This window comes from Vicugna pacos, chromosome 16 (genome assembly GCF_048564905.1).
Source record: "Vicugna pacos chromosome 16, VicPac4, whole genome shotgun sequence".
Classification (NCBI taxonomy): domain Eukaryota; kingdom Metazoa; phylum Chordata; class Mammalia; order Artiodactyla; family Camelidae; genus Vicugna; species Vicugna pacos.
In genome coordinates, this window is record NC_133002.1 from 40,464,746 (window position 1) to 40,491,985 (window position 27,240).

The 27,240-nt window shown below is 53.8% G+C and overlaps 1 protein-coding gene across 3 annotated transcripts in view; it reads right to left on the reverse strand.

Annotated features, from left to right (window-relative positions):
* The window catches only part of RAB11FIP4 (RAB11 family interacting protein 4), a 101,724-nt gene that overhangs the window by 11,868 nt on the left and 62,616 nt on the right, over positions 1–27,240 (reverse strand). The window contains exon 1 of one of the 3 annotated variants that reach the window (XM_072938961.1): positions 19,841–20,095. The exons of the other annotated variants lie outside the window; for them this stretch is intronic. Coding sequence (XP_072795062.1) covers positions 19,841–19,870 — 30 coding nt within the window. The 5' untranslated portion in view covers positions 19,871–20,095. Of the gene's footprint in view, positions 1–19,840; positions 20,096–27,240 lie in introns of those variants that run through there. 3 annotated transcript variants of the gene reach the window in all.

Consider the following 27,240-nt stretch of genomic DNA (forward strand, 5'->3'; position numbering starts at 1 on the left):
CAATGAATAAATCCCGGCCATGGGCCTGCCTTGGCCCTGCCACAGCCACACTGGAGAGCAAGAACGCTAGATCTTTCGATTCTGAGATTTGGGCTGGTCCCCAGTGCCCAGCACCCTGTCCAGCACAATGTCAGTGCACCATAAAGATTTGCCTGAACCTTTTGCTAAACTTACAGGAGACGAGCTCTGGCTCTATTCAGTGATTATCCTAGTTGGAGAGGCAGCTCTCTGCAAACCATTTCTCGAGTCTGCTTTGCCTCTGACGAGGGAAGTATCTTCCACCTGCTCCCATGTGAGATGTCAAGCTACTCCTCAGATTCTTCGGTGTGCTCCTCGGCTAAGAGCTGGCAGAGCCCCCATTAAAGGAGCTTCCTCCAGCCACAGGACAGTAAGAGGGCTGTGAAGTCTAGGGGCTTCGCCCATAAGAACAGGATCGGGGACGTCCAAGGAAGGTGGTCAGCGACAGGCTTGGCTGGGCCTGCCAGACGTGTGCAGCTGTCCGCCGGTGAGCTGGGTCTTGCTGGGTCTACCCCCAGCAAGTCACGCCTGGCTAGGAAGAGATGGCAATTAATGAGCTTGGCTCCTGCCTGTGCCATGACTCGGGCTGAGCACCAGATGGACCAATAAAGTCGGCATCAGGCAGCCAGGCACCCCTGACTGTGCAGGCCAAGGGGCTGTGTAATTAAACTCACCCCTGGTGTTCACACGGCCCTTTCTGTCTAGATGTCACTAATCCAGTTCCTTGTGGCTCCCAACCTTATCAGAGCTCATGCCCCAAGCAAGCGCTTGTCTGCAAGCCGAAGCTGCGTTCCAGAAGAAACGAAGGGAAACAAACATTTATAGAATAGCCACCAAGTTCCGGAGACAGCCCCCTTCTCACCTGACGTCCCACAGCATCACACCCAACACCACGCACACGATGGAAAGAGGGGCCAAGAGTGGCCTGCCTCAGCCCAGGCAGTGGAAGGGGTCAGACCCCCCATGGGGGTCCCTGCCTCCCTCCCTCCCAACTCCTCAGGCATAGTTTTATCCTCTGAGCAGAGTCCACAGCTGTCTGGCTCTTCACACCTGACACAGTGCCCTGTCTGTCACACATACACCTTTCATCTCTCACGACAGACCCGGGAGATCTGGGGCGTGTACAAGGCAGGAGGAGGAGTGGTCTTCTCCAGCTGACACCTGGGGAAGGCGAGGCTGAGTGGGAGGGGGCTGCCCAGCAACAGGGGGCCCAGCTGAGACCTGGAGCCAGGCTCCTGACACACCAAGTCTGGCCCCTCACCCCACCCCCCACATGCACTCACTCAAAACGCCCGCCTTCTCTCTCAAAACTGGCTGCTCCTTACATCAACACCTCTTCATTCACCCCACAGTTGTTTGCTCAAGGCAAGTGGCAATTTTAATTATAACTTCAAACCCATTTCTAGCACAGACGGTCCCTGACGGAGAATGGTTCAACTTAAGATTTTCTGACTTTACGACGGTGTGAAAGTGATACGTGTTCATTAGAAATTGTACTTGGAATTCCGAATTTTCCTCTTTTTCCTGGGCTAGCAACACGCGGTCTGAAGCTCCCCTGCTGCTGGGCAGCGGGGCAGCCGCACAACCAGGAGGGTCAACAGCTCATATACTTAGAACCATTCCATTTTCCACCTTCAGTGCAGCATTCCATCAATTACATCAGAGATTCAACACAATTATAAAACAGGCCTCATTCTGGGTGATTTTGTCTAAGGTGTTCTAGGCTAGGTTTTGATAGTAGATTAGGCATATCAAATGACGATGTCATATCCCAATGAGATCTATAGTTTTCCCCTAAATTTAGATAACATGAAGACTATAAGAAAAGGAACACATCGTGCACCTCGGTTAGCCCGAGGTGGTACTGGTTTGGTTTCTTTCCTGAACAGAAGTGGCCTTGTCACCCATGCTCCTCCCCCGGGGCCTGGGTCCCAGCCCGGGTCCCGCTCTCTGGGTTGTCTGGGGAAGGCCAGGGGGGGGATGCTGCTGAGGTTGGGGGACAGCGTGCTCCCTCCCAAGTGCCTCAGGCAGGGAGGCCAAGCAGGGGCAGCTGCTGGAAGATGCTGGAAGCCACCCTTCCCCGGCTGGGAGAACTGGAAGTCCTATTAGAAACCCTTCTGAGTCAGTTTCTTCCTTATATATTTTTTAGACAAAGTTATGTATCGTCCTCACAGGGTTTCCAGAAGGCCTGGGGGCTTCCTGAGGCCTAGCCACCCTCCCGCCAGGCCCCTGGGCCAGTCGGGCCCTGCACGGAGACCCCCGTGTTATGCAGGCTTCCAAGAAAAGGGAGATCTCTGGGGAATGTGCCAGAGCTAACGATTAATCTGCCTGGGGGCGGCAGGGCAAATTCTACTGCTGTTGCAAGATTCCAGAGTTTGCGGACAGCCCCCAGGCCGAGCCCGGGCAGTGGGAACCTGAGCTGCGGTGTCCCCGGGACGGGGCGTCCTTCCCACGAGAGGAGGGCATCGATCCACAGGGCACCTCATGCTTGTCGGCACTTCTTTGCCAAGAACCCCGAGGGCTGCCCGCTCCCGACAGGCCACACAGTCTGCGTCCAGGTCTCCCTCCTTGGCAGTGAGCTCCCAGCGAGTCCCAGACCTGAGGCCTCCGCTCTGGAGGGGGCAAGGATCCGGGGAGCAGAAAGCAGGATTTCACAGAAAGAGTGAGACTGGGAGAGGGTACCTTTAAGGAAGGGACAGTGTCCTTGGCAGGCAGCTCCAGAAAGCACCATAGGTGGCCAAATCCCCAGGACCGTGTGGTTGGCCTGTGTCCAGCCCACTGCAGGTCACCTCTGCCCACCCTGCCAAGGAGCCCCAGGACACCCCTGTGAGGGGCTGGGTGAGGGTGCGGCTCTGGAGCCTGGCAGATGGGGTTTCAGTCCTGGCTGGTCCGGCTATTCACAAGCCATGTGACCTTGGACCTGGGGCAAGTGACCTCTGAGCCTGATTCCTTATCTACAGATTGGGGACAGTCACCTCTACCCCAGAGACTACTCTAAGGGCACACGTGACAATGGTCACAAACATCAGGGAGTCAGCAGCCTCAGGAGCATTAAATTCTGCTCCAGCCTTGTTGGGGGCTGCATATTACAGAGGCCGAGCTGCCCCTCTAGCCCACAAGACTCCGGCTGGTCAGCCAGCGAGGTCCTGGACAGGCAGGACGCCAGGAGGCATGCCACCTTCAAGAGACGGGGGTTATAGGAGAGTTCTGAGGCCGCAGCCAGCTGCTCCAGCAGGGCAGGTCTGCACCACCAGTGTCCCCCCTACACCCCACCCTGTCTCCAGAGGGGGCCACCGGCCCTGTCTGCAAGTGGGAACCTGGAGGCACACAGCTGGCCTGTGGGCCCCCAACTCCAGTCTCAAGAGCAGCATTCACCCTCCAGCAGGTCCCAAAGTCACCCCTTCCTCTGTAGGAAGTTGGCACGAGCTGAATTCAAAGGCTGGTGAGAAGGCCCAGAGTCAGTTCTTGTGGGGCCCTTCCAAGCCTCAGAGCGGCCAGCACCACCCACTGCCCAAGGTCTCGGAGTGGGTGCGGCAGGCCCAAGTGCGCGACTCCCTCTGACGCTCCCCTTCCCCCACTGCTCCCAGCGGGAAACACTCTCGAAGTCACACAGCCCATTACTCTGCATTTTCCTGGCAGCTAAGGGACTCCGGGTGACCCCATTTCCACATTCCCTGGGAAAGAGAAGACCCTAAAGGGGCATCCATGGGGATTTTGACATCTGAACCCCCACGGTCAGCATCACAGGGAGCACAGGGCAGTGATTAGCAAGTACCAGCTGGACCCAAACTGTGCTGTGGATGGTTAGCTGGAAAGAGCCAAGTGTGGGGACTCCGAGACCTGGGTGCCGACCCCAGCTCGGTCCCTGGCTGGCTGTGAAACAGCTATTCAATTTCTGAGCCTCATCTAAAAACAGGGATGGAAGTACCCACCTGGCAAGACTGCCATAGAGAATCTAGAACAATACCTTCACCTCACAGATGCTGGGAAAGCGGCAAAGGAGAGCGGGGGCAGGGTGGTGTTAGGAGCAAGCTCTGGAGGCGGACTGATGGGTTCAAGTCCCCCTCTACCACTGATGAGCTCTGTGGTCTCGGGTTCCCTGAACTTCTCAGTGCCTCAGTTTTCTCATCTATGGGATGGAGTTAACTATTTGGATTAAATGAGTTGGTACATACTCTAAGCAGAAAGTGCTCAACAAATCTGAGCTATCATTGTCTTCGCAGTATTGAGAGAAGACAGTCAGAGGTGCCTCCCGGCCCGGTGACCACTCCCCAGCCCCCGGGAGCCTGTCCCTGTGACTCCCAGTGGTGAAGGTAGGCGGGGTTCAGCTTCTGGAAGCCAGATGTTTGCAAGTCGCAAAGCCCGCCCTCTAAACATGCCAGGTGCCTCTTTGTTCCCCACCAGAGTTGTCTTCTGCCCACTGTCTTGGATGATCTCTCTGTGCATTAATTACACCCTTTAACAAGTGTGAAGATGACATGCTGCCTGGACAACGGAGTCCGCGAGGCTCCCAGGCTCTGACTCTCCACCCCCAGCCCTGGCAACGGCTCCACTCCCCAGGCAGTAACTGGAGCCAAAGAACAGCTCTGTGGGGACAGGGCTGGGTAAAAATAGCTCAGGCGGGCACATCCCAGCTTCCCCTGCAGACAGGCACCAGTGGGCACACGGGGACCCCCTGCAGGGAAGGTATGAGGGGAGGGATGGACACATACCAAGCTGAGGGTGAGGGAGAAGCCAGCCTGCTGCCTGGGTCTGGCTGAGCAGGCCTGAGGGGGCAGGCGGGGAGTCAAATCCTCCATCACCCTCCCAGCCAGCCAACAGCCCAGGAACAGGGACAGGCCTGGGCAGGGTCTCACTGGGTCTTTCTCACAGGTAGCAGAAGGTTCAGTTTAAGGAGCTAACTCGTGGATGCCGATGCCCTGGGTCCACGGGGAGGGGATGGGGTTACCTGGACTGGGGTCCCTTACACACCCTGTGGCCACCCTCAACTGGGCTCAGCACTCCTGCCCCAACCAGGAGACCCCAGGAACAGATCTCAGCATAGGCGCCCCAACTGCTACCTCTACGTTCCTCATAAAGTGGACCCGCAGATCCCAGGAGGGGGACAACAGTGACAACCGGGTTTCCCCAGGAGCTTATTAGTCTCCAGTGGGAAATCCTGAGAGGGTTCGAGTCTCACATCGCCCCCAGAGGGAGGTGCTAAGCCACCCCATTTTACAGATGGGGAGACTGAGGCCCTCAGGCCGACTTGGTTCAGTTGTGGATCTGGCCTCCACCTGCTGTGGAAGCCCAGGCCAGTACTGAACAGAATAGAAAGAGAAAGTCATGCTGGTGTTTCTCCAGCACTACCGGGCCATTTACACAAAGCCAAGGCGGTCAGATAAGGAGTCCTGCTGCTTGACGGAAGGGGTGTGGAAGCCTGCACTGCCTTTTATTCAGGGTTTTAATTGCAACTCGAGCTATCTCTCTCCCTGATCTCACACCCTCCCCTCCACACTCACGCTACTGCTAAGATGGCATCACAGGAGCTTGAGGGGCGGATGGTGACGTAGCCCCCAGAAAACCTTTAGAAATGAGGGGTGTCAGGTAGCCCTTGGCAGCCAAACTAAGACCAGAGGTGGGCAGATTCCCCAAAGGGCAGCTGAGTAGAGGAGCTGGAAGTATTAAGAGGCTGGGTGAGAGGGTCTGAAGCAGATCCTGGCAGTGTCCACCCCGGCACTGGCCAGAGGTGTTTTGTCCAGCTGACCCGCGGGTCCGGTCTGCTCCAGAGGCCATGGGGCCTTGCTTCACTGGCACCAGAGCCTGAGACCACTCAACGTCCATTCAGACCTTCTAACCAGCTCCCCCGTGTCCAAGTTCACTCACCACCCTTCTGACCGGGACAAGCGTCCCAGGAGCCTGCTGACAACCAGAAGGGCTGCCCGAGCTCATTGCCAGAAGGCAGTTCTCACTGTCCATGAACCAGCTGGCACCCTGGCTCGTGCATCCGCCCAGGGACAATCTGCCCGCATAAGCAGCACTTGAGTCCTGGGGGTGTGGGAAGGGCCTTGTGGTTTTCAAGCCCATGAGGCTATGGGTCAGACTCTGGAACCCCACTGGAAACACCCCTCTCACTAGGGCCACCCGTCCTGTCCAGGAGACGCTCTGAGCCCTCTATCCACACATTGCCGCTTCCATGCCAATGACACACTTGAGCACATCAAACGTTATCAGTTAAAAAATAAAAACAGGGGGGAGGGATACAGCTTAGTGGCAGGGTGCATGCTTAACACGTTCAATTCCCAGTGCCTCCGTTAAAGGAAAAAAAAAGATTAAAAATGTGTTGCTAAAAGTCAAATGGAGAAAAAAAACGGAATAGAAAAATGCTTAAGTCATCCAAAAGGACTCAGGAAAAAGGAGGAAAAGAGCATCAAAGATGAGATTGGGACAAACAAAAAAACCCCAAATACTAAACAGCTCAACCACATCAGTAATGCGTTAAAGGTAAATGTAATAAACCAGCCCATTAAAAGACAAATATTCAGACTAGATTAAAAAAAAAAAACTACATGCCACTGACACGATTTAAGCATAAGGACCAGACAGGTAGAAAGTAAAAGAACAAACTAACACAACCTTGTAAATCAACGATGCTTCAATAAAAATAAATACATTTTTTAAAAAAAGAAAGTTAAAATGAAAAAAGATACACCACACAACACCAACCAGAAGTCGCAGGGTCTATATTAATATCAAAGTACACTTTCAGGCAAGACAGAGGAACATTAAAAAATGATTAAAAAATCAATTTAATAAGATGTAAAGATACTCCTAAGCATTTATGCATCTAATAACATAGTTTCAAAATATACAAAGCAAAACTTAGAACTGCAAGTTGGAGGTTTTTAACTCTCCTCTCTCACTAAATGACAGCAAGCAAACAAGAGAGTAAGAAGGCAGACAAGATTTGAATGACACAAGCTTGACTTGACACAAATAGAGCATTACCCCCAGCAACTGCAGAATCACCCTGCAGATGACTGCAAGACACCCCTCCCCACCCCCAACACCTCCACACGGAGAAAACAGGCTCTTGTCACTCCTGCGCAGGGATCAAACCCAGCCCCGCTAACTGGAAACAACCGCACACCGGCCTCCGGATGATACAGTATAAAGGCCACGGCATCACCTCCCACAGAGCCTTTACCGAACACTTAACTCTAATCAAGCCTTAGGTCCTCTACTAACCAAGACTGCGGGAGACAGAGGGACAAGCTCCACGCCACCACAGGGAAACAATCGGGCAGAAAGAATGTGGGACCCTCTGCAAGACCACGAGCCTGGTCTTCTCCAAAAAAGAATGTCACAAACAAGAGGGAGGGGGATTTTTTTTCCTAGACGAGTGGTTCTCAAACTTCAGTGTGCATCAGAGTCATGTGCAGGGTGGGGTGGATTGTTAAAATTCAGTGAATCAGAGTTTCTGATTCAGGAGGCCCGGGGTGAGGTCTGAAAAATGTGCATTTCTATAGGTTGAAATGTTTTGTGGGGTCTGTTTTTTTTAAGTGCACTTCTAATAGGTTGTCAGGTGATGCTGAGGGTCCGAGGACCACACTGTGAGAACCATGGTTCTGGATTAACCAGATACATAAGCTGTTGTCCTTGATCAGATCCTGGTTCAAGCAAGCTTGCAAGCAAGCAAAGTTAGGGGCCCCCACCTAACTTTTGGGGACAAACAGGGAAGCTGTAACATGGACGAGACATTGGGTGATGTTAGGAACGATGCTTGATTTTGTTAGGTGTGTTGATGGTACCTAGTTATGGAGAAATGCCCTTAGTTTTGATAACATCTTGCCTAATTTTATTTCAAACATTTCAGAAAGAAAACTTAGAGACAAAGCGAACACGGTAGCAGCACTGGAGAGCACCTGGGGGCATGTGAATTCTTAATGGTACCTTCTTCCTCCGCAACCAGCTCCATGATGGTCTGTCCCGGTGGCAAGAGCTGGACTGGGCTCCACGTGAAACACTGTGGGGTACTCTTGTGCCGCTGATGGAGTCATGGCTACTGGAGCAGGCTGAATGGTGGGCTCTGGAGCCACGGAGGCTGGTGGGGGTGGTGCTATGAACCACCGTAGAGCGTGGCCTGGGGCACAACCTCGGGGAGATGGCTTCTCATCATCAGTTCTTACAGGTCTGATTTTTTCAGTATGTTAGTAGGAAAGCTTATGCAGAGTGTGAAAGGTAGTTGCCCCGAACTGCCTGGACTCGTTAAGGAAAAGTGTAAAGTCTCTGACAAGTTTAGCTCCCTTTAAAAGGAACAATGAAAAGGGAAGCCATCCTTAAAGAACGCTATCCTGAAGGTGGCGTCAGCAGAAACAGGGAGTCCGGAGGACCAGCACAGCATCCTCGGGCAGAACAAACCCTCGAAAGTAAGCACTGAAGAGTGGGTGGTCTAGGTTACAAATGACCAGATCAAGAGGCGAGGGTGGCTCAAGCTGGAAGAACAACTGTCTCAACATCACTAGAAACTTTTCTAAACAGAGCATCCCCGACGGGCCCCTCATCAACAGTGGGCCTTTGGTATCTAGTTACAAAGGCAGAAATGCCCTTCGTTTTGATAACGTCTTGCCTAATTTTATTTCAAATGGTTCTGAGCTGTCTGCCCTTCACTCAGGCTCTCCCTGGATGCAGGCTCTGCACACTCCCCTCTTCCCACCTTTGGAGGACAATTCCAGAGAACCTTTCTGCTATGGGTAGAACCGGGTGTCTCCCCGCAGACAACCAACCATCTCTTAGAATATTAAAACTGTACTTGGAGACAGGGTCTTTAATCCAATGTGACTGGTGTCCTCATAAAGAGATTAGATGTGGACACACACACACACAACCATGTGAAGACACAGGGAGAAGACAGCCAACTGCAAGCCAAGGCAAGAGGCCTCAGACGAAACCAACCGTGCTACCTGGATCTCGGACCCTGGAATCCAGAATGATGAAGAAATACACTTCTGTTGTTTAAGTAGCCCTAGCAGACTAATACACATTCCGTTCCTCCTCCTCCTCCTCCTCCTCCAGGAAGCCTTTGAGGAAATCCCTCAGCTCAGTCCCTATTTTTCACCCACCCTCCCACCGGGATAATAAGAGCAAATTCCTTCAAGGTCCATTAAATTCAACCTCCACAGAGAATTCCTGGATCTCAAGAACCTCATCAAGAAACTTGGGATTTTGTTTTGTTTTGGGGGGTGGGGGGAGTCTCCCCTGAAAATAATTGTTGGCTTCTCTTCCATGATCACTTTGAGATCTTGCTGCTCCTAAAGAGACCATATTTTGCTGAAACTGAAGCTTGGTGGATCTACGATTGTCAGGCCGACGTTTCATAAACACTGTCTACATATGATCTAAGCAAATTATACCCAAGTTTCGTGTGTTCTCTCAACAGCATAGGTATTACGGTTAAATTTTAAGGAGAAGTGCGTGTGTGCAGTTCAGCCAGAGACATTTAAAACTGCAAAGGCAATTTCTGTTTGCCCAGGGCTGTATATAGTGTAGCTATGACACGAGTGTAAAAGTTATTTTGCCTAAATAGTGACTGGTTGACAAGAGATCAGCAGTTAGCCCTGGAACCACAGAGCCACAGACCCTCTTACCCTGGGTCAGGCCACCTCTGTGGCCAGCAGCGCTCAGTAATTGAGCGAGATATTACCAGTTTCTCCATGCCAGGCAGTATTTCTGGCTACTTGAAACGCAAGCAGACTTCTTCCCTCTGTTGTGGTCAGTTTGGGAAGGAGGGTGTTTTACCACTTGCTTGGCTGTGATGCCAGCCTCCCTCTGACATGGCCAGAACCGGAGTCTCCTCTCCCCACAGGCTGGCTGTCCAGGGTCAGTGATGGTGACCAGGACGCCAGGCAGATACTGCAGCTGAATGTGGATAAGTGACCCATCTTCAAGGAAAACCCACAGGGGAGGTGGCCTCAGGGTCAACTTCTGCTCCCGCGGGGACCAAACCCTCAATGCAGTGTAACTGCCCCAACAAAGCCAGGGGTCCCAGATCTGAGCACCCCTGTGAACCTCCCTCCTGAGCAGAAACGATTCAAAGAGGCCACCAACCCTGCCCCACCCCCCAGCCCTGAAGTAGAGCCAACGGTCTTGATTTTCAAATGAGAACGTGGACTTTGGAGGCAAACTGTTGGGGATTATGAAAACAGAACTTAAATTGCTTCCACATCTGGAAACCAAACCCGGCAGCCAGCCCCAAGAATTCCAGGCATGTCAGCCTGGAGAGGCTGCAGGTCAAGGGAGGTGTTTCCTGTTAGCTGAGTCCCCAGTGTCCACCTACCCGAATCCATAGGCAAGACCTGTCCACAACTGGCCGGCTGCGGCCACACCCGAGATGAAAGGAAAGGAACACATGGGCGTGCTGACCACGTGCCCCGTGTCTGCTACATGCTTTACCGAGGTGGTCTCATTTTCTTCCCCCTAAAAATCCTGCAAGTAAATACCATCGCCTCCTTACCGATGAGGACTTGGTGCCCAGAGAATTTAACCCACGTTGCCCTGAAAGGACACTGTGATTTTGTACTTTATACCCTGTGTCATCACACAGAAAGGTGGAACCCCAGGGACCTGAATTGGGAACCCTAACTTCCATCGCCCCCTCTAAATTCTCAAAAAAAGATTTCCCAAGTACCCGCCTGGAAGCCCCAGTTCCCACCAGCCACTGTATCTGCAGCTCCCCCGAGAAAGCCACGGGCCAGGTGGAGGGCAACTCAAATGTCAGAAGCAAATTCACAGGCTGCAAGTTGAAAGAGGGGTACAACCAGGACTCTCCTGGCTCTCAGAACAGGCAGCTATTTTGGGCTACAAATTATAGCTTTTAAAGATGTGGCGGTTTGAAATGAGGGCTTAATTACTCACACAGCCAAGCATTTGTGGGGCTTGTCTTGGGGGCTCCCTGTTTTATCATCATGATAAGAGGAGTTTAAAGTGAAGGCCTGAGAAGGGACAGCAGGGGCCAGCTGTCCTCTGAGAGCCCACCAGGGGGGCCAAGCTGCTTTCCTTCAGCAGGGCACCCCCAAACGAGGGGACATGACCCTCCCAGGGAGGACACACCTGAACAGAGCTGACAATCTAAAGCTAGGGTGGGTACCCACCCCATCCCTTCTCCGCCACAGAAACCTCTGCACCTTGGAAGGCCAAGCAGGTGCCAGTGTTGACCCCCAGCCAATGGCCAAGGCTTCATCTGACCCGCCCTCTAGGAGCGGACAGATTGGGACCAGGCTCTGCTCCTGTCCACCTCACACAGCCCCCCTGCCAGGCCCCACTGGCTACAGAACCAGGTCCTGACTCCTCAGACCAGCATACCCATCCCCAGCCAGCAGTCTCGGCCTCAGGACCCGATTCGGCCACTCCCCCTCCCCTCGGACCCCTAGCTCCTGTTCAGCATCACCCCTCCGCAACCCCCAAACGTCTCAACATGTGCTGTTTCTTATGCCTGGAACACAATTCCTCCCTGGGCCACAAATGCCTGTCCTTAAACCAGTCCCAGTTAGAAAGTCACCGTATCTGGGAGGCCCATCCCCTCCCTCAACCCTCCACGCACCACCCTCACCCCCAGCCCAGAAGGGAGCTTCTAGAGCCCTACAGCCATCTGTGGGCACCAGGCCTCCAGCAAGCCCTGCCTCTGCTCCTGTGACTGTCCCTGTGACACCGGGGAAGGAGGCACATGCCAAGCGGGGGCCTCATCCCCACCGCCCTGCCCTTTATGTACCATTTTAAGGAGAGGAGAATCACCAAGCGGGAAGCTTTTACATCCTAGCCTCGGCATGGCTAACCCACTGGCTCCCTCGGTCCCCAGCCAGGAGCTGTGCCGGAGCCCTGCCTCCTGGGGTCCCAGAGGGGCCACTGCACGGGCAGACACAGGCTCTTTGTAAGCGAAGCTCTGCCCCACCTCCCGCAGCTCTATTTCCCTTAGGGCTGGTTTACTGCATTGCACCTCTCAGTACATGGGAGGGACTGAGGTCCACCCTCAGACCTCAAGGAGACAGCTGCGAACCCCTGACCCTGTACACAAAACTCAGAAAGTCAGGCTACAGATTTCATCAGGAAAGGCAGAGAGGAGACCTTGGACGAAAACAAGGGTTAAGACCACTGCCTGCTCTGAAAATCTCCCCCGGGGCAGCGTCTCTCGCTGAGCCCTGGCTCACGTGGTCCACGCTCAGCTAGACATCCCAGTGTAGTGGTCTCCCGGGGCCTCACACTCAGCCCGCTGCACCCCCAACCCAGTTCCTCCCTTAGCGAGCAGCCCCCTCGCCAGCCTCACCAAGGTACCGGCTGCTCAACCCGTTCCATCCCCCTGCAGCCCAGCCAGGCTGCCCGCCACATCCTGTTCACAGAGGTAGGCCCGGTGTCTTCCCCCAGACAGTTCCCTGCCCCGAGCACCTCCATCTGTCTCAGGGCATTTACTTGGAGCAACACTCTGACAGCTGGTGCTCCCAGAGCCCCTGGCATCTAGCTGAAGAAACACAAGGAGGTCTTAAACATTTGAGGAAGACTGGGAACGAATCCATCTATTAAGCACCTAGCATGTGCCGGGGGTTTCTGTGCACTGATCACCGTTCAGATGAGAAAATGGGCTTAGAGAGGTTAAGTAACCTGCAGAAGGTCACAGAGCTAGGGGGACTAGGATCTGAACAAGGTCTGGTTTTAAGGCAGCAAGGAAGGTAAAAGAATGCTAAATCCTCTTGGCAATGGCAAGGTCCAACACTGAGCACGGCAGAGCCAGGCCACGGGGCAATGCCAGAACTTGGACTTGAGCTGCAGGCTGCAGGCACCACAGCACACTAGACCACTGACTACTGTCAGCTGAGGCTCCTGGGGCCTGTGCCACCCTGGCCTCAGGGCAGAGCCCCCTCCCCTCTACCACCAAAGGGAGCTTCAAAGAGGCTACATGTGGGAAGATTTTACAGAAAGTGAGAGAGGAAAGAGGTCTGAAAGAAAATTGCTAAAGGGAAACACATGTGAAGATGAAAACTCAGGCAAAGCGGGAGGAGGAGGGAAGGAAGGAAAAGATGATGCTCAAAGGTTGTAAATTGCATCAGGAAGCCAGGGTATGAAGGCCAGTTTCCCTCTGCTACCTTAAGAGGCCAGGGACCCTCTCCCTGCCTTCATTCTGATCCAGATGGAAGGAGTGTGACCTTAGATGGTACCCAGCAGGAAAGAAGCAGGGAAAGGATGCTTTACACACAATCCTGATGACCGTGGAGCCATGACCTGCATTTGGTAGGGGAAGAACCCGAGGCTCAGAGAGGTTGCTCTATTTTCCCAAGGTCACTCAGCTTCTGAGCTGTAAATCTGGAATGTGAGCCCAGGCTCATTCCCTTGAATCGCATCAATGTCCCCTCATAAACCCTTCCACCACTACAAGGTGGCACTACCTACCTCCTTCCTCTAAGAAACTGGGCAAATTATGTAAGTTCTCTAGAGGTTACCTAGTTTCTGTGTTTCATTAAATCCAAGATGCCTTTGGTTTTAAGCACTGTTAGGCACTGTTATTTCGAGTATACCAAGAAATGGCACTGTCAATTAAATTATAACACACCAGCGAATGTACGACATGCAATAATTCGAGATGTTAAAATGTGGGGGAAAAGTATGTCTTAGAATCTATAAAATACAGTGTGAGTAGATAGGCCATGTCCTGGGGGAGCAGGCAGCCTCTGGGAGTGAATATTAGTGGGGAGCAGGGAGTCAGTTGGTTCCCTTGTGTGTGCACACTGAAGGGCAGATGACAACTCCATGCGTGCACCACGCCATCCCCCAGTGCTGTGAGATCCTTCTTTGCTAATAACTCATGCAGTCTTGCAGGTAATCACACAACAACATGCTGGCCAGACCGGTCTTGTCAACAAGAACCCTCATTTTGCCAGAAGGCCATCAATTCAAGGTTACTCAACACTGTCAGCCACCGGCTGTCCTGACCACCCACCTCTGACCAGCCGGCCTGGCCAGCTTTGCCTCAGTGGAGCTACAGACCTCTGGGCAGCCGAGCCAGGCAGACAGGTAGGTTAGCTCCTTGGAAAACTACCAAGGGCAGTCACTTGCCATGGCTCGGTGGCTGCACAGCCCACACCTTTCCACCTGGCCCCTCTCCAGAGGGGCCTGCAGCCAGTCAGAGCCACAGTGTTTCACAAGGCAGATTCTGTGCGCCAGCAGCTGGCTCTTCCGGCCAGGCCCAGGAGGACAGGCAGGCAGGCCCCAGCTGGAGGTGAAGGACAGCGGGCAGCGGGCAGAGGTGCAGCCCGCCCCTCCTGGGTAGAGAGGCCACGGCCGGGCAGAGCAGGCAGCCTCTGGGAGGAAGGACAAGGTAGAGCCTCACACCAAGCCCCAGGGAGATGGCTATCACCTAGGAACAAGCTTTGCATCTCATTCACAGATTGCCATGCTGGCGCCAGTCACCCCATCCAGCCCCAGAGTCTGCATTTGCAAAAGCCGAGTTGTTTCATTTAAACACCCAGAAGCTGAGGCAGTGGAATTGTGCTCCTCCTGCAAAGGTCCTGGGGTGGTGGAGCTCTTCCCCTGCCACCTTCCTGTTTTGGGGCTGACATCCTCTCTGCAAGAAATTCTGTTAGGTGCGAAAGTTATCAGTCACAAGAATCAAACCAGCAAAAGCTTGAAGGAGCTAAAAATAACAGCTCACTCACATGCCAAGCACTGTCTTAAGTGCTTTTCATATATTTACATATTTGATCCATGTAACAACATTTTGAGGAAGGTATTAGCATCATCCTCTTTTTACAGATGAGGAAACCGAGGCAGATAAGTTAAATAATTTGCCTAAGGTTCCACAAATGGTAATTGGCAGAGCCAGGATCTGAACCCAGACAGCCTGACTCCAGAGCCCAGGCCCTCGGGGACAGTGCCATCCTGCCTCTAGCTACCAAAGCGTCCATCAGACGCCAACCCAACAAGTGTCAGAGCCCACTTTGGGTATTTCAGGTCACAGTGGCTCATTTTATCTGCACCATCACCCTAGGAGGTGGCTACTTTTATCACTTCCATCCTACAGATGGGGAAACTGAGGCTCAGAGATGTAGCTTGCCCAAAGTCCCACAACTAGCAGCAAAGCCAGGATCTAGACCCACATGTTTTCTGGCTCCAAAACTTTTTTTCCTACTTAAAGAAAATAGGAACTGGGTGGCTGAACACGAGATGAAGGCACTTGTGTTTTGAGGTGGGTATTTCTCCCAGGAAGGCAGGTAAGCAGGAAGGAGAAACTGGCTCCCATCCTCTCTCCTATCCTAAGAGGAAGAGGGAAGTCTGGCACAGAGAGCTGGCCCCGCTCAGCTCTTATCCCGAGTCCACTGCAGACAGCAGACAGCAGTGCGGTCACTTTTTATGGTAATTAGAGCACAGAGCGCAGGATGGTGGGGGTGACAAAAGCTGACTCAAGAGTGAGAGAGCTCCCACCCCCTCTCCCACACGCCGGTTCTGTTTAGGCCTTCCTCTTTTTGATCCCTTGAGAGACAAAAGTTCCCATGAGCAGAGCCACAGATATTAATACTAACAGCCACAGAGCTTTGTTTTCATTTGAATCATGTTTACACTGCTGCGAAAGAACCCACTTGTCTGGGAAGATGAAGCAGTTTGAATCAATTAAAAAGCTGCCCAACTGTCGCAAAACTTCCTATTTCTTGAAGGAAGTCAAGAAGAGGGGTGTTAGGAACGTTGGTATGACTTGTACTAGCTGCCAGATGGAGTTGGGCCAGAGGGCACCCGGCCACCACCCGCTCCCCCGGGGGCTCTGGACCCCCAAGCCGCTTCTTCAGATGTCCACGCGACCCTCGGAGGATGCACTGGTTTCTGGTTGCCCACTTTCTCCTTCCCCTCCCCCTACACTCACACTCGGGGGGCCCTCGGCTAGACAGAGACTAGCCCAAAGCTGCTGCCCAGATGTGTGGGTGCCGCTGCCGGGCAACCACCCAGACCGGGGCCCAGAAGTGTGCTGCCACCTGCTCGGAGGTAGAAGGAGTGAAGACGGAGGCATCTGGGGGCTAAGGGAGTCAGGGAGCCCGAGGAGGAAGCAGAGCAGATGAGGGAGGGGCAGCCAGAGCGTGGATGAGCAAGGGCTGCAGGCTCCTTTGCGGGAGTTGAGGGCTGGATTTAACCACACCTGCAGCGGCACTGGCCCGTGGGAACCGGGGGGGGGGGGGGACAGCCCCAACCTGCTCCGCCTCCTGAGACACAGCTTGACGGGCATCACCCAGGCAGTCCTGGCTGCTGTCGACTTGTGGGGTGGAAACAACACAGTCCGGCAAGAACTGTTTCCACATTCATGCGGACACGCTCACCTGACCCAACCCGGGCTGAGGGCAGGACAATCCACACAGCCACGGCCACATGCAGACGCCTCTCCAAAGGAAATGCCGCCTTTATGCTCAAACCCCTCAACGGCACAGGTCTGAAGAGGTCAGAGCACTGAAATGCATTTTGTGCCTGCAGACTTTTAGTCTCACCTGCACTGCTGCTCCCCTCCTGGGATTCTAGGCTGTCTCTTGGCAGCATCAGGAGCCCCCTGCCCCTTCCCCGGATCGCTCTCCCATCACTGCAGCCTCCCTGCAGGTCCCTGGACACGCCTCGCCAGCCGCAGTCCCATCTCAGGCCTTTGCAGTTGCTGCTTCCTCTGCCTGGACCTCTTTTGTCAGAGGCCACATTCTCAGCAGAGACTTCCCTGCCCACTCTGTTTCAAACACAGCTGGCCCAGCACTGGCCAGGACCCAGTTTTCTCTCCTGCCATCTCTCCCGCAGCAGGTTTCACCTGTTTCCTGCCCTCTGCTGTCACGTGAGCTCCGTGAAGGCAGGGATTGTTGTCGGTTGTATCCCCAGTGCCCAGTACAGAATCTAACGTGAATCAGATGCTCAAATACTATTGAATGAATGAACGCCCTGTGCCAGGCAAAGGGCTGGGTTGGGGCTAGGAGAACAGACGTGGGGAGGGATCTGTGCCCAAGAAGCCACCTAATGGAAGAGGCTCTGGACCACAGCCAGCAGACATGTTCACACAATGTCCAGGACACCAGGGTGGATCTGCCAAATCAACATCAACACCCCAACTGTCCAGCCAGGCCTGGCTGGCCATGGGGCAGGACAGCTGTTAATCCAGCTGCAGGGAGACGAGGCAATAGGAAAACCTGAGCAGTCCCCGTCATTCTAGAGGCCAGTGATGAGTCAAGAACCAGAGGGGAACAGAACCTGACCCCAGGGATCCTGTATGCCCACAAGGCCAAAGCACTGTGCCCCACTGCCAACACCAGGCAGCCGGCAGACCAGATAATGATGCTTCTGTTTCAAAAGGCAACGAGCCCTGCGCCAGGAGGACAGGGCACAGGGCCAGAGTCGGGGCTCTCCGTCTGCCCAGCTGTCCCTCCCCCATCTAAGTCCCTGAGTCCCTAAGGTGCCTGCCCCCCAGGAATTGCTCACCTGCTATTTTATTGGGAGCCTCTCCCACCTCCTCCACCCACACTCCCTCCCTATCCACACCTAAAATATATAAAGTGACGTGAAACTCTGAAGCCCCTTACAGCAGGGTCAGCTGCAAAACATCCCTTGGCATAACAGGACACCTCAGAGGAAGGACTGCAGCCCCAAGAAAGGAAGTTTCTAGCCACCTTGCTGAAGGGTTCGGCGGGTGCTGGAAGGTGAGAGCTGTGAGGACCACAGGTGAACAGCTGAAGAGAAAGCCCCAGGTGTGGGGGAAGCTGGAGGAGGGGAGGGGGCTAGGAGGCCATGAAGGGGCCAGTGTGCTTTGGGGAGAGGCACAAATCCTCGGGGGGTAGGGTGGGTAGGAGACTATCCATCAGCAAGTTCTCAAGTTGCAGCCTAGTGCCCCCCAACCCTGACCCCTGGGCAGGCTGCCCCAGGCACCCTATTTCTTCTCCTTTCTGCCCTCCCTTGACTGAAAGTCCTTTCTATGGACAGGCTCCAGGCAATCTCTCTTACTGGTCTTCCTTGGGGCAAAGGTCATGCCTCCTGCCTGCTAGGTCATGCCTTGGCCTGGCTAGTCCCTCCCCTGGGCAGTGTTATCTCATGCGGGCCTTAGTCATCAACCCCACCACCTCCACCAAAGCCCAGGGTCCCCAAACTACAAAGCTGTCCTCCAGTAGACATCAGCCCAGGAGGTGCTGCCTGCAACTCCAGAAGAATCCAAGTTCTTGGCTGGCTTCCCTCACTCCCCTAGGCCACATCTGCCTGTGTGAAGTCACAGAGACCTCAGAGACAACCCAGATCAACTTTTGCCTGAGGGCTCGGGGGGAGGGGGAAGTTGGGTCGGGAGCAATTCCACCCAAGTTTCAAACACCTTGAAGGCAGGGAATTGTCTGCCTAGTATAGCCCCTGGGCACATAATCAGCATTTCAGGAAGGCCAGCCCAGCAGGGTAAGGTTTGGGCCAGTCTATCTGGATAAGCTGGTGCCAGGTGGGTGGCAAGACCCCAGTCAAGGACAGTGACTCAAGGACTTCACCTAGCCTGGGTTATTCGGTTACAAGGAGGGAGATAGCGAGCCCTACTGCAGATGTCTGAGATGCACACAGTTGGTACCCTCCCCCCACCCACAATCACTGTAACTACATTTCACCAGGGGGAAGACCTGTAGATGCCCCGTCCCAGGAGCCCCTGCAATTAGCACCCGGCTGCAGGAAGGGAGGACAGAGGTTCAGTGGATCACCAGGAACCAGCCCAGGGAGCTGCCACCAAGTCCTATAGGCTGAATGCAAGAACCCAGCCCCCTCACATTCCTTTGAGGAGATGGCCTATAAATCAGTCAGTCAAGGAACACTGGCATGGCCCTCGTGGCCGAATGATGTATCCTCTAGCCATCTGTGGGAGGGCAGGTCAAGGGAGAAGGGGAAAAGACGATAGAGGTACACTGGAGGGTGTGCTTTTGAAGGCGTCGGTCCCGCCCCCACCCGCGCCTGGGATGAGGCGCAAGGATGAGAAGGAAAAAGTCCGGAGCTGAAGCAGGGACCAGGTTCCCCCAGCACAGACACGTTTCTCCAGAGACCGCTTCGCCAAGACTACGGAGACGCTTGTCGCCGCAGAGAATAGGCTGTGACAACAGCAACTACTACCGGGCCAGACCTGCCGGCTCTTAGGGCCCAGAGAGCTAAGAGCTGGAACCCCGCGCACACCTCCGGCCTTAGCAGCCTCTTAGCTGGGAAGGAGCAGGGCCCTGTCCCCCCCAAATTAGGCTGACCTTCCCTATTGCCCGGCAGAGTCCTTCGGAAAGTGGAGGAGAGCCCGCGAACAGCCTCGGTGCTGCCTCCAACAGCTACGGAAAGAACTTCGCCAATGCACAGCCCGCTTCGGGACTCCGCAGGGCCAAGGGCAGGGAGCTGGGGCAACACCGGTCCCCGAGGAGCAGGAGCGCTGGGAGGGGAGGTGGAGTGCGAAGGTGGGACGTGGGCGCGGGGAATGTCCCAAGAGAGCTGTCCCGGCAAACAAGCCTCCTTTCCAGCCCACTAGAACCCCTAAAAACACTCCGAGACGGTGCGGAAGAGAGAAGCGGCCGCTTCTCCCGGCGCCCCGTGGCTAGTGCTCCCACCCTTGCACCTGGGCGCGGGCAGAGGAGCAGAGTGGGTGGCGGCCTCTCCTCCGAAGTCCAGCGATCCCGGGCGCAGGTAACCCGACCTCCCCGGCCAGGGCCGAGAGGGTGGACCCTGCCTGGGCGGGAGCCGGCGCCCGGGCTGCGGGCGAAGTTCCGCGCTTCGGCAACTTCCCTGGTCTCGGGGCCGCGGGCCGGGCCAGGTGCGCGTCGCCGGAGCCCCTCCCAGCGCCCCCATCGCCGCTTACCTGGCCCACGGAGGCCGGCGGGGTGCGCATCCCCCGTCCGGCCGCAGGTCGGTGAGCTGCGGAAAGACGAGAAGCCGGCGGGCGCGGGTCGGCGGGGCAGACGGAGACACAGCGGGCGGCGCGAAAGGCGCAGGAACAGACCGGTCCGAGCCGCGGCTGCTCGCTGGATTGGGCATTGGTTGAAGGCGCCGGCCCCGCCCCCACCCGCGCCCGTTGCCGGGAGACCCGCGTGGGCCGAAGGGCTCTTTGTATCAAAGCTGCCGTGACATCACGAGGCGCCCGGGCTCGGGGTTCGAAGGGGCGGGGCCTCGCGACAGAGGCGGGGCCAGAGGAGAAGGAAGCGAGGCCTGGGAACCCGAGCCTCAGGGGGCGGGGCCCAGGTAACCCCGCCCCCTAAGGTAGGGGCAGGTGCTGGGGCGGCGCCAACCATTGGCTGCGCGGCCGTGGGGCGGGCCCGGGCGACCCACCCCTGCCCCAAGGGGTAGCCTCGAGAGGTGGAGTTCGCCTGGGTCCTCCCGAGCCCGCGCCGCAAGGTTACCGCCGCCCCGGCCCTGGGGTTCTGGGAGATGGAATTTGTAAGCTCGCGCGCCTTTCTGGCAAGCCCTGTGGCCGTAGCTGCCTGTTCCAGGCTATTCTCAGTTTGCTGTCACCGCTTCCTGGTTCACATTGCGGAACCGAACCAGTATCTGCCAACCCCCAACCTCACCCTCGCCTCACACCGCCACCACCACCACCACCACCACCACCACCACCAGCCTGAGCCTGCTGACTCCTAAATTGATTCTCATCCTGAATCCCACCCACAGCTTTCCCATTATTTTCGTGTGAAGTCCAAGCTGTCTTTATAACCAGTATAAGAATACAAAGAACCAAGCGGTAACAAGAAAGGACCCCTTCTGTTGGATCCTAGTAAATGTAATTTGTCAAAAATGTGCTCCCTCATAACTCTTCACTATGCTCTGGACTAAAAGAAGGCAAACTGTAAACCAACAAATTTTGCAAGTGTGGTTTCCCTTTGACTTGATGTTGCATTGTGTAACCGGGGAGGGTGGGGAGAAGATTTATCTTCCTAACTGGCTCTGGCCCATATGAAGCCACCTTTGCCGTCCCTGAGTCCTCACTGACCAACACGGGAACACTTCGGTATAGGCAGTGCCTGTTAGCAACTGGGTGCTTTGGTCCAGCACCAATACACACAGACACACACACAGCTTTTCAGCCCCCTTGTCTCAGGCTCTTTGCTCTCAACTTCCTTATCTCCAACATCTCCCTTGCAAATAAATTCCCAGCTGCTTTTCTGTTTTCCAGCGCCTGTCTCTGAGGCAAAGCATCCCACTGGGGCTCCCAGACCTGCTGGGGACTCTCCAAAAGGGACAGCATTGGCTAGAAGGGGGGCCCTGGCAAGGGCTGCATGGGCAGGGGGAGGCTGGAGCAGTTTGGATGAGGTAGAAACTCCATCACAATTGACCCTCTCCTTCTTGCTTATGCCCTGCACTTCAGAGATCTTGTGTGGAGGCCACAGACTATTTCTCACCCTAGTTTGTGTCCACCCCTACTGTCTCTCACACACAGGAGCACTGTGGTGTATCAGAAAGAGCACTGACTTCAGGATCAGACAGACTTGAGTTTGAATCCTGTTTGCCAGGATTGTGAGTCTCGGGTCAAGTTATGTAACATCTCAGACTTAATATCTTCATCTGTAAAATGGGAATGGCACGGGTTGTGCCTCATGGGTTGTTTGTGCACCTTGGCCCAGTGAGTACGCTTGATTTTAGGAATTCATCAAAGGTGTGGTGCATGGATGAGCCCATGTACCCTGGGCTTGCCCTGAGGCCTTAGCTCGGCCACTTCCTGTGAGGTTTTAGGGTGGGGCTGAATCCAGGAGGTTCTATCTACATTTCCCCTGTTCTCTTCTGAGTCTCATGCTGCCCCTAATCAGGATGGGGTGCCAGAAAGCAGGTCACATGACACGGTCACCCAGAACTGGGGAAGAGAATCATAACCTCTCTGGGTCCTGGCTTTCTCCCAGCAAAGCTCAAGGGAGAAAGTCAGGCCTGTCAAGTCCCCTCCCTTCCCCCAACCGGGGCAGGCTGATGGACACTTTCCAGAGCTCTATGGAGAGGGTGGTGCTAGTGGTTCCTCTTTATTCCTCCCCAAAATGGTGGGGTGCGGTGCATCTCCAGGTATGTTTTCTGAAAAGTAGCATGACAAAGAGGAGGGTCGAAGACACTAGTATTGGACACCAAGTTTGAAGCCTGCCAGTTCTACAATTTACCATGAGGAAGTCATTTAATGTTTCAGTGCCTCAGTTTCCACCTCTATAAAATGGAAACAAGACCTTTCCTCTTCCACTTGTGAAGTTTAAATGAAATGATAAAGTAAGTGCCTCGTATAATGCCTTCCACGCTGCAGAGACTCAGTAAACAGCAGCTCCAAGTTACTACCAGTGGCACGAAAGAGCCCCAGTCTGACCTAGTGATTTGCTGCATGAGCACTGGAGCCAGAGCAGAGGGTCATATCTTGGCTTTACCACATTGTAACTGGATAACCCCAGGCAAGTTTCATTCCCAGGGTCTTGATTTCCTCATCTGTAAATGAGCCATAACAGTAGTATATATTTTAGGATTACTGTGAAGATCAAAATCCCATCAGGGCACATGGGTGGGTAATAGTCCAGTGGTAGAGCATGTGCTCAGCATGCACGAGGGCCTAGGTTCAATCCCCAGTACCTCCATTAAAAAATTTTTTTTTCATCATCAGAACCCATAGAATACTTAGCGCAGGGCCTGGCACATAGCAGGTGCTCAATAAATGGTAGCCATTATCCGTTACCATAAAACAAAGAGGCTGGGAGGGAACTGGGGTGAGGATTAGAATCTCAGGAGGATTAGAATTCTCGGGAAAATTTAGGACACTGACTTTATGGAGGGGCCCTGACATCCTCCCCAGTGTTCAGGGAAGCAGTGATAGTTTCAGGACAGGGGGACGACTGTTTCTGAAACAGAATGTGGAAACTAAGGACTCTAGCTCAGACAGGGCTCCCAGAGGACTCGGCGTCCTCTGTCCCAGTGGGGCCTGGGAGAGAATTATCAGGCTACACAGTTCTGCCTCTGAGCACAGTCCCACCTATGAGGCTGGGAGCAAGGAAGGTCTTGAGTTAGCTACCCTGCTCCCTCAGCATAGACTCTGACCATTTAAGCTAGGAAGACTCTCTGGGTAAGTATCTAACGTACACTTCCCCCATGTTACAGATGGGAAGACAGGCTCAAAGAAGGCTGGGAATTGGTCCAAAGCCATATGATAAGACATCAGATGAGCAGGGACTGAAACTCAGGCTCCTGACTGCCAGTGCAGGGCCCTCTCCCTCCTACTGATGGGGTGGGACAGGCAGGGGGTGGCAAGTGGCAGGGAGGTGACTCCCTCACATTTGCCTAGTGCTATGAGTCTCCTAAGGGGTCTAACTTGTCTTTTCAGGAGAAAGAAAGGCCTCATTAAACAACAGAATCCCTCTACCAGGGAGTGTACCCAAGAGTAATTTTCAGACTGCAAGTCATTCTGATTAATTCTTTTTATGTCATGAAACATAAAACTGCCATTGTCGATATGAGCATACTTGCGTGATGCTGAATGCCAAATCCAGAGAGAAACAGGAGTTAACAACCCTCCGGAAACAGATGGGGGCGGAAAGCACGTGGTCACGTGGCTGATCCAGGTGCTGGGCGAGGTGAATAAGTTTTCTCTGTAGCACAGCTACCTACCTCTGCCTACTTCTGCTATCACCACGCAGGAGGTAGCTCGGCATCCGATGGTGTAAGAGGCAATGTTTTGTACATGTTTGGGGCCATATGGAAGGCCAGGCTGAGCATACATGGCATCACTGTAACAGGACAAGAGCTCTCTGCATGTTACCCAGTGTTAACATCAGCTCAACAACTGATGCCAACCAACATCAGGCAACTGAACAAACAGAAAACAGCAACACAAACAACGCTAGAGCTTGGAGGGGAAGGAGAGGGGTCAGTGGGGGGTGGGGAGAAGCACCAGGTCCAGCAGTTCTCAGGCTGGGTTCCTGGGATCCCTCAGGGTTCTGGGCAGACCCTGCTAAAGTGGGGTGGGGGGAGTGTGCTCTAGGTAAGCAAGAGGAACAGCCCCACCACTACTGGCTTTACATGTAGGCTTCCACAGGAAATTTCATACGAACAAAGAGTTCCATGGCTTAAAGTTGCTTCGAATCACTAGTCTAGTAAAACCACTCATTTCCCTAACAGGGAAACAGCCTAGAGGTGGGAAATGGCTTCTCTGCTCACGGTTCCTCAGAGTTGGCGGCAGAGGCAGGATGAGAGCTTGGCCTCACGACCCCTCCTAGGGATCTCCAAGACGAACATCAGTCATCAGTCAGGACTGTCAACATCCGTCAGACCTGGTCACACCTTGGACATTATTTCTGTCCCAACCCAGTATCACCAGCTATGTCTCTTTGCATGGAAAACCCTCCATGGTGCCCACTCAGACTTTGCCACAAACACTTGTCTTCAACCTCCTCTTTAGAGGTTCCTTGACTCCGAAGTCAGAAAGCATAAGCCCCAACTGCCAAGTCTCAGCCCTCCTTCCCAGGTGACAAATTCAACCTTTGGTGACTCAAGCAGTGGCTTCAGAAAGGGAAACAGGTACTCAGGAAGCTGGCAGGATGCTGGGATCGCAGAGGCCTCTTAACGCAAGGGAAAGTTATTCCCAACCTCCCGCTTAGAAAAACGAGAGCAACACCTGAATCCCAGAGCCCTCCCACTCTGGCAGGGGCCTGTCCAGGGGGCCTGCGCTGCACCAGGGAAGAGGAGGCATCCGGGACCAGTCCCTCCTCCGGAAAGCTGTGGTTGGTCAGCCCATCACTAAGGTCCCTCCCCACTCTGTAACACTAGGCTAGCCCAGGAGCAGACCTTGGACCCAGGTGTGTGCCCCGGAAACATGAGTCCCCTTCCACTGGCAAACACCAGGGTTGGTGACTGTCCTTTGGCTGGGATGCCTTCAGCAGTCTGCCCCGGGGGCTGGGTTCCTGTCTGACATCTGGCTGGGCGCTGTGCAGACGGGGCGGGACCGGGTCTTACTGACTGTGGACCAGGGCTGAGTATTCAGAATGGCCAAGCTCTATTTTTGTCAACCTGTGCACATGTAAACAATGGGTTTTCTTACTCATGCAGACCCAATAAGAGGGGAAAATGGTGAGCGAACGTGTGTTTCCTCTGACTCATCCTGTCATCTCAGGGGAGGTGGTGGCAAGTGAGGAGGAAAACGAACAAGGTCTTCTTTGACTAGGGCAAGGAGGAAGAACTTCCCTTTCCTCAAGTCTTGGTAACATCAGGTGACTGCAAACCCTTGAGAGCATAAATAACTCTCCGTGTTTCAAATGCTTCTTCCCCCAATCCCTGCCTCCTCCCAAAGCTGGCAGCCCACATCTCTGATTTTTAGGAGTGAATAGCACAGCCGCAGTTCCAAAACCGCACTGCACAGTAGACTCATTGGGGGAACTTAAAAAAAAAAGAATCAATGCCCAGGTCCTACTGGGTAGCAACTGAATCCAAATGGCTGGGGTGGGAGCCAGGCGTTAACCGTTTTTAAAGCTCCCCAGGTGACTGCAATGCAGCAAAGTTTGAGAACCACTTTACCAAAGGCTCGCTGACTACAGTGGGGGTTGGAGCGATCACAGGGGAAGGCATCGTTCATTCATTCATTCTGTCATTCACTCACACACATTTAAGGGCCACCTTCTATGTGCCAGACCCTGTTCGAGGTGCTGGAAATTCACCTGTATAATCAGGAGCCTCTGTTCTTGTGGCTCTAGCTTCCTAGTGAGGGAATCAGACAATGAACAGGTACGTGAATGCATGATGTCCGAGATGTGTGCTGTGAAGGAAACCAGAGTAGAACAACAGAGAGACTTTGGAGGCAGGGGACTACTGTCACCCTGAATTTAGGTGCCGATTTTTGCTTCTGGAAAGAGCAGCTGGACCCCTGTCTGCTGTCGTGGACTTACTTCGTCCTGCTATCACACTAAAATAGCTTCCACCTGACAACCTCCAGGGTCCAACCTCCTGCCCCTCACCCTGCTGACCTCTTTCGCTTATGCTCTTTCTTTAGGTGGGGCCTGGCATCCTCTGCTCATGGTGCCCTTGGCTCCTCCTCTTCCCCTGCCCCCTCTGTCAGCAGTAGCAGTGGACAGGGGGCCTGAGCAAGGCCAGTGATCCATCAAGGATCATTTATGTCCAACCCACAGACAGATTTCAGGCTTGTGGGGTGCATGAGAGGTTGTGTGGAACAGCAGAGGGAACAGCAAACTTAGGGTCAGAGGACCTGGATTCGAGGCCTGGTTCTGCCACCGACAGGCAAAGGGCAAGTCACTTTACCTCGCTGAGCCTGTTTCCTCTTCAGTCAAATGGAAAGCGTACAACTAACTTTGTAAGGCTGGGCTGTGCGTTCAAACAATGCCAACCACTTTTAGAAAGTTTTTTGCAGATATGAGAACTCTTTACAAATTATTATCATCTAGGCCTATAGACATAAATCACATCACATTAAAGCTAGAAGAGATCACACTTTACAAATGGAAAAGTGAGGCCTGGCGAGAAGAAATGACTTAACCACAGTCACAAAGCTTGCTAGTGGCAGAAGGGTACACACCAACCCCAAAAAGGGGAGGTGATTGAGAATAGACTGGGGAGGCTGTTTGAGAATCAAACATTTTGCCTCCTCTGTCTGAGGTGGGAAGCCCCAAAAACAAAGCCCGGCAGGACTCCCAGGTAGGGCCACTACTCTCCTGCCAGCACCATCCGGTTGCCTGGCTCAGAGGCTCTATCTCACTTTTTGCCTCTGAAAGGGCTTACTCCTAGGAAAGTGGAACTTACCCCTAAAATTCTATTGGTTCCCTGAGCTCACTCCTGATTGGTCCATTTCCACAAAGCTTGTTCCTAATTAGTCAACTTTTGTTATACATTATTTACATATGATGTTGCAAAGTTTAAATGGCAACCTATAAAAGCCTGTGTAAACCTACAGATGGGGTCCAGAGCTTGGAGTGTTAACTCCTTTGGGCCTGCTGGCATAATAAACCTGAGTTCTCCAACTCTCCGAGTGCTGCTTGGTCACTCGCCCAGATCCAGGTTGCTGTCACAACTGAGCTGTAACACCAAGCTGTAACACATTTTTCTGCAACATGTTCACTAGGCAAACTCCTATTCATTCTTCAAAACCCCACTTTGGCGTGAACTGCCTGTCTCCTCCAATGAGAATACATTATTCCTTGGCTTTATGATTTCCATGCCTCAAACACAAATTCTGTTACTGTGAGGAACGCACTGTATTGTTGAGATGGGCCTCCTGTCAGGCCCCCTACCGTACTGCATGCCATT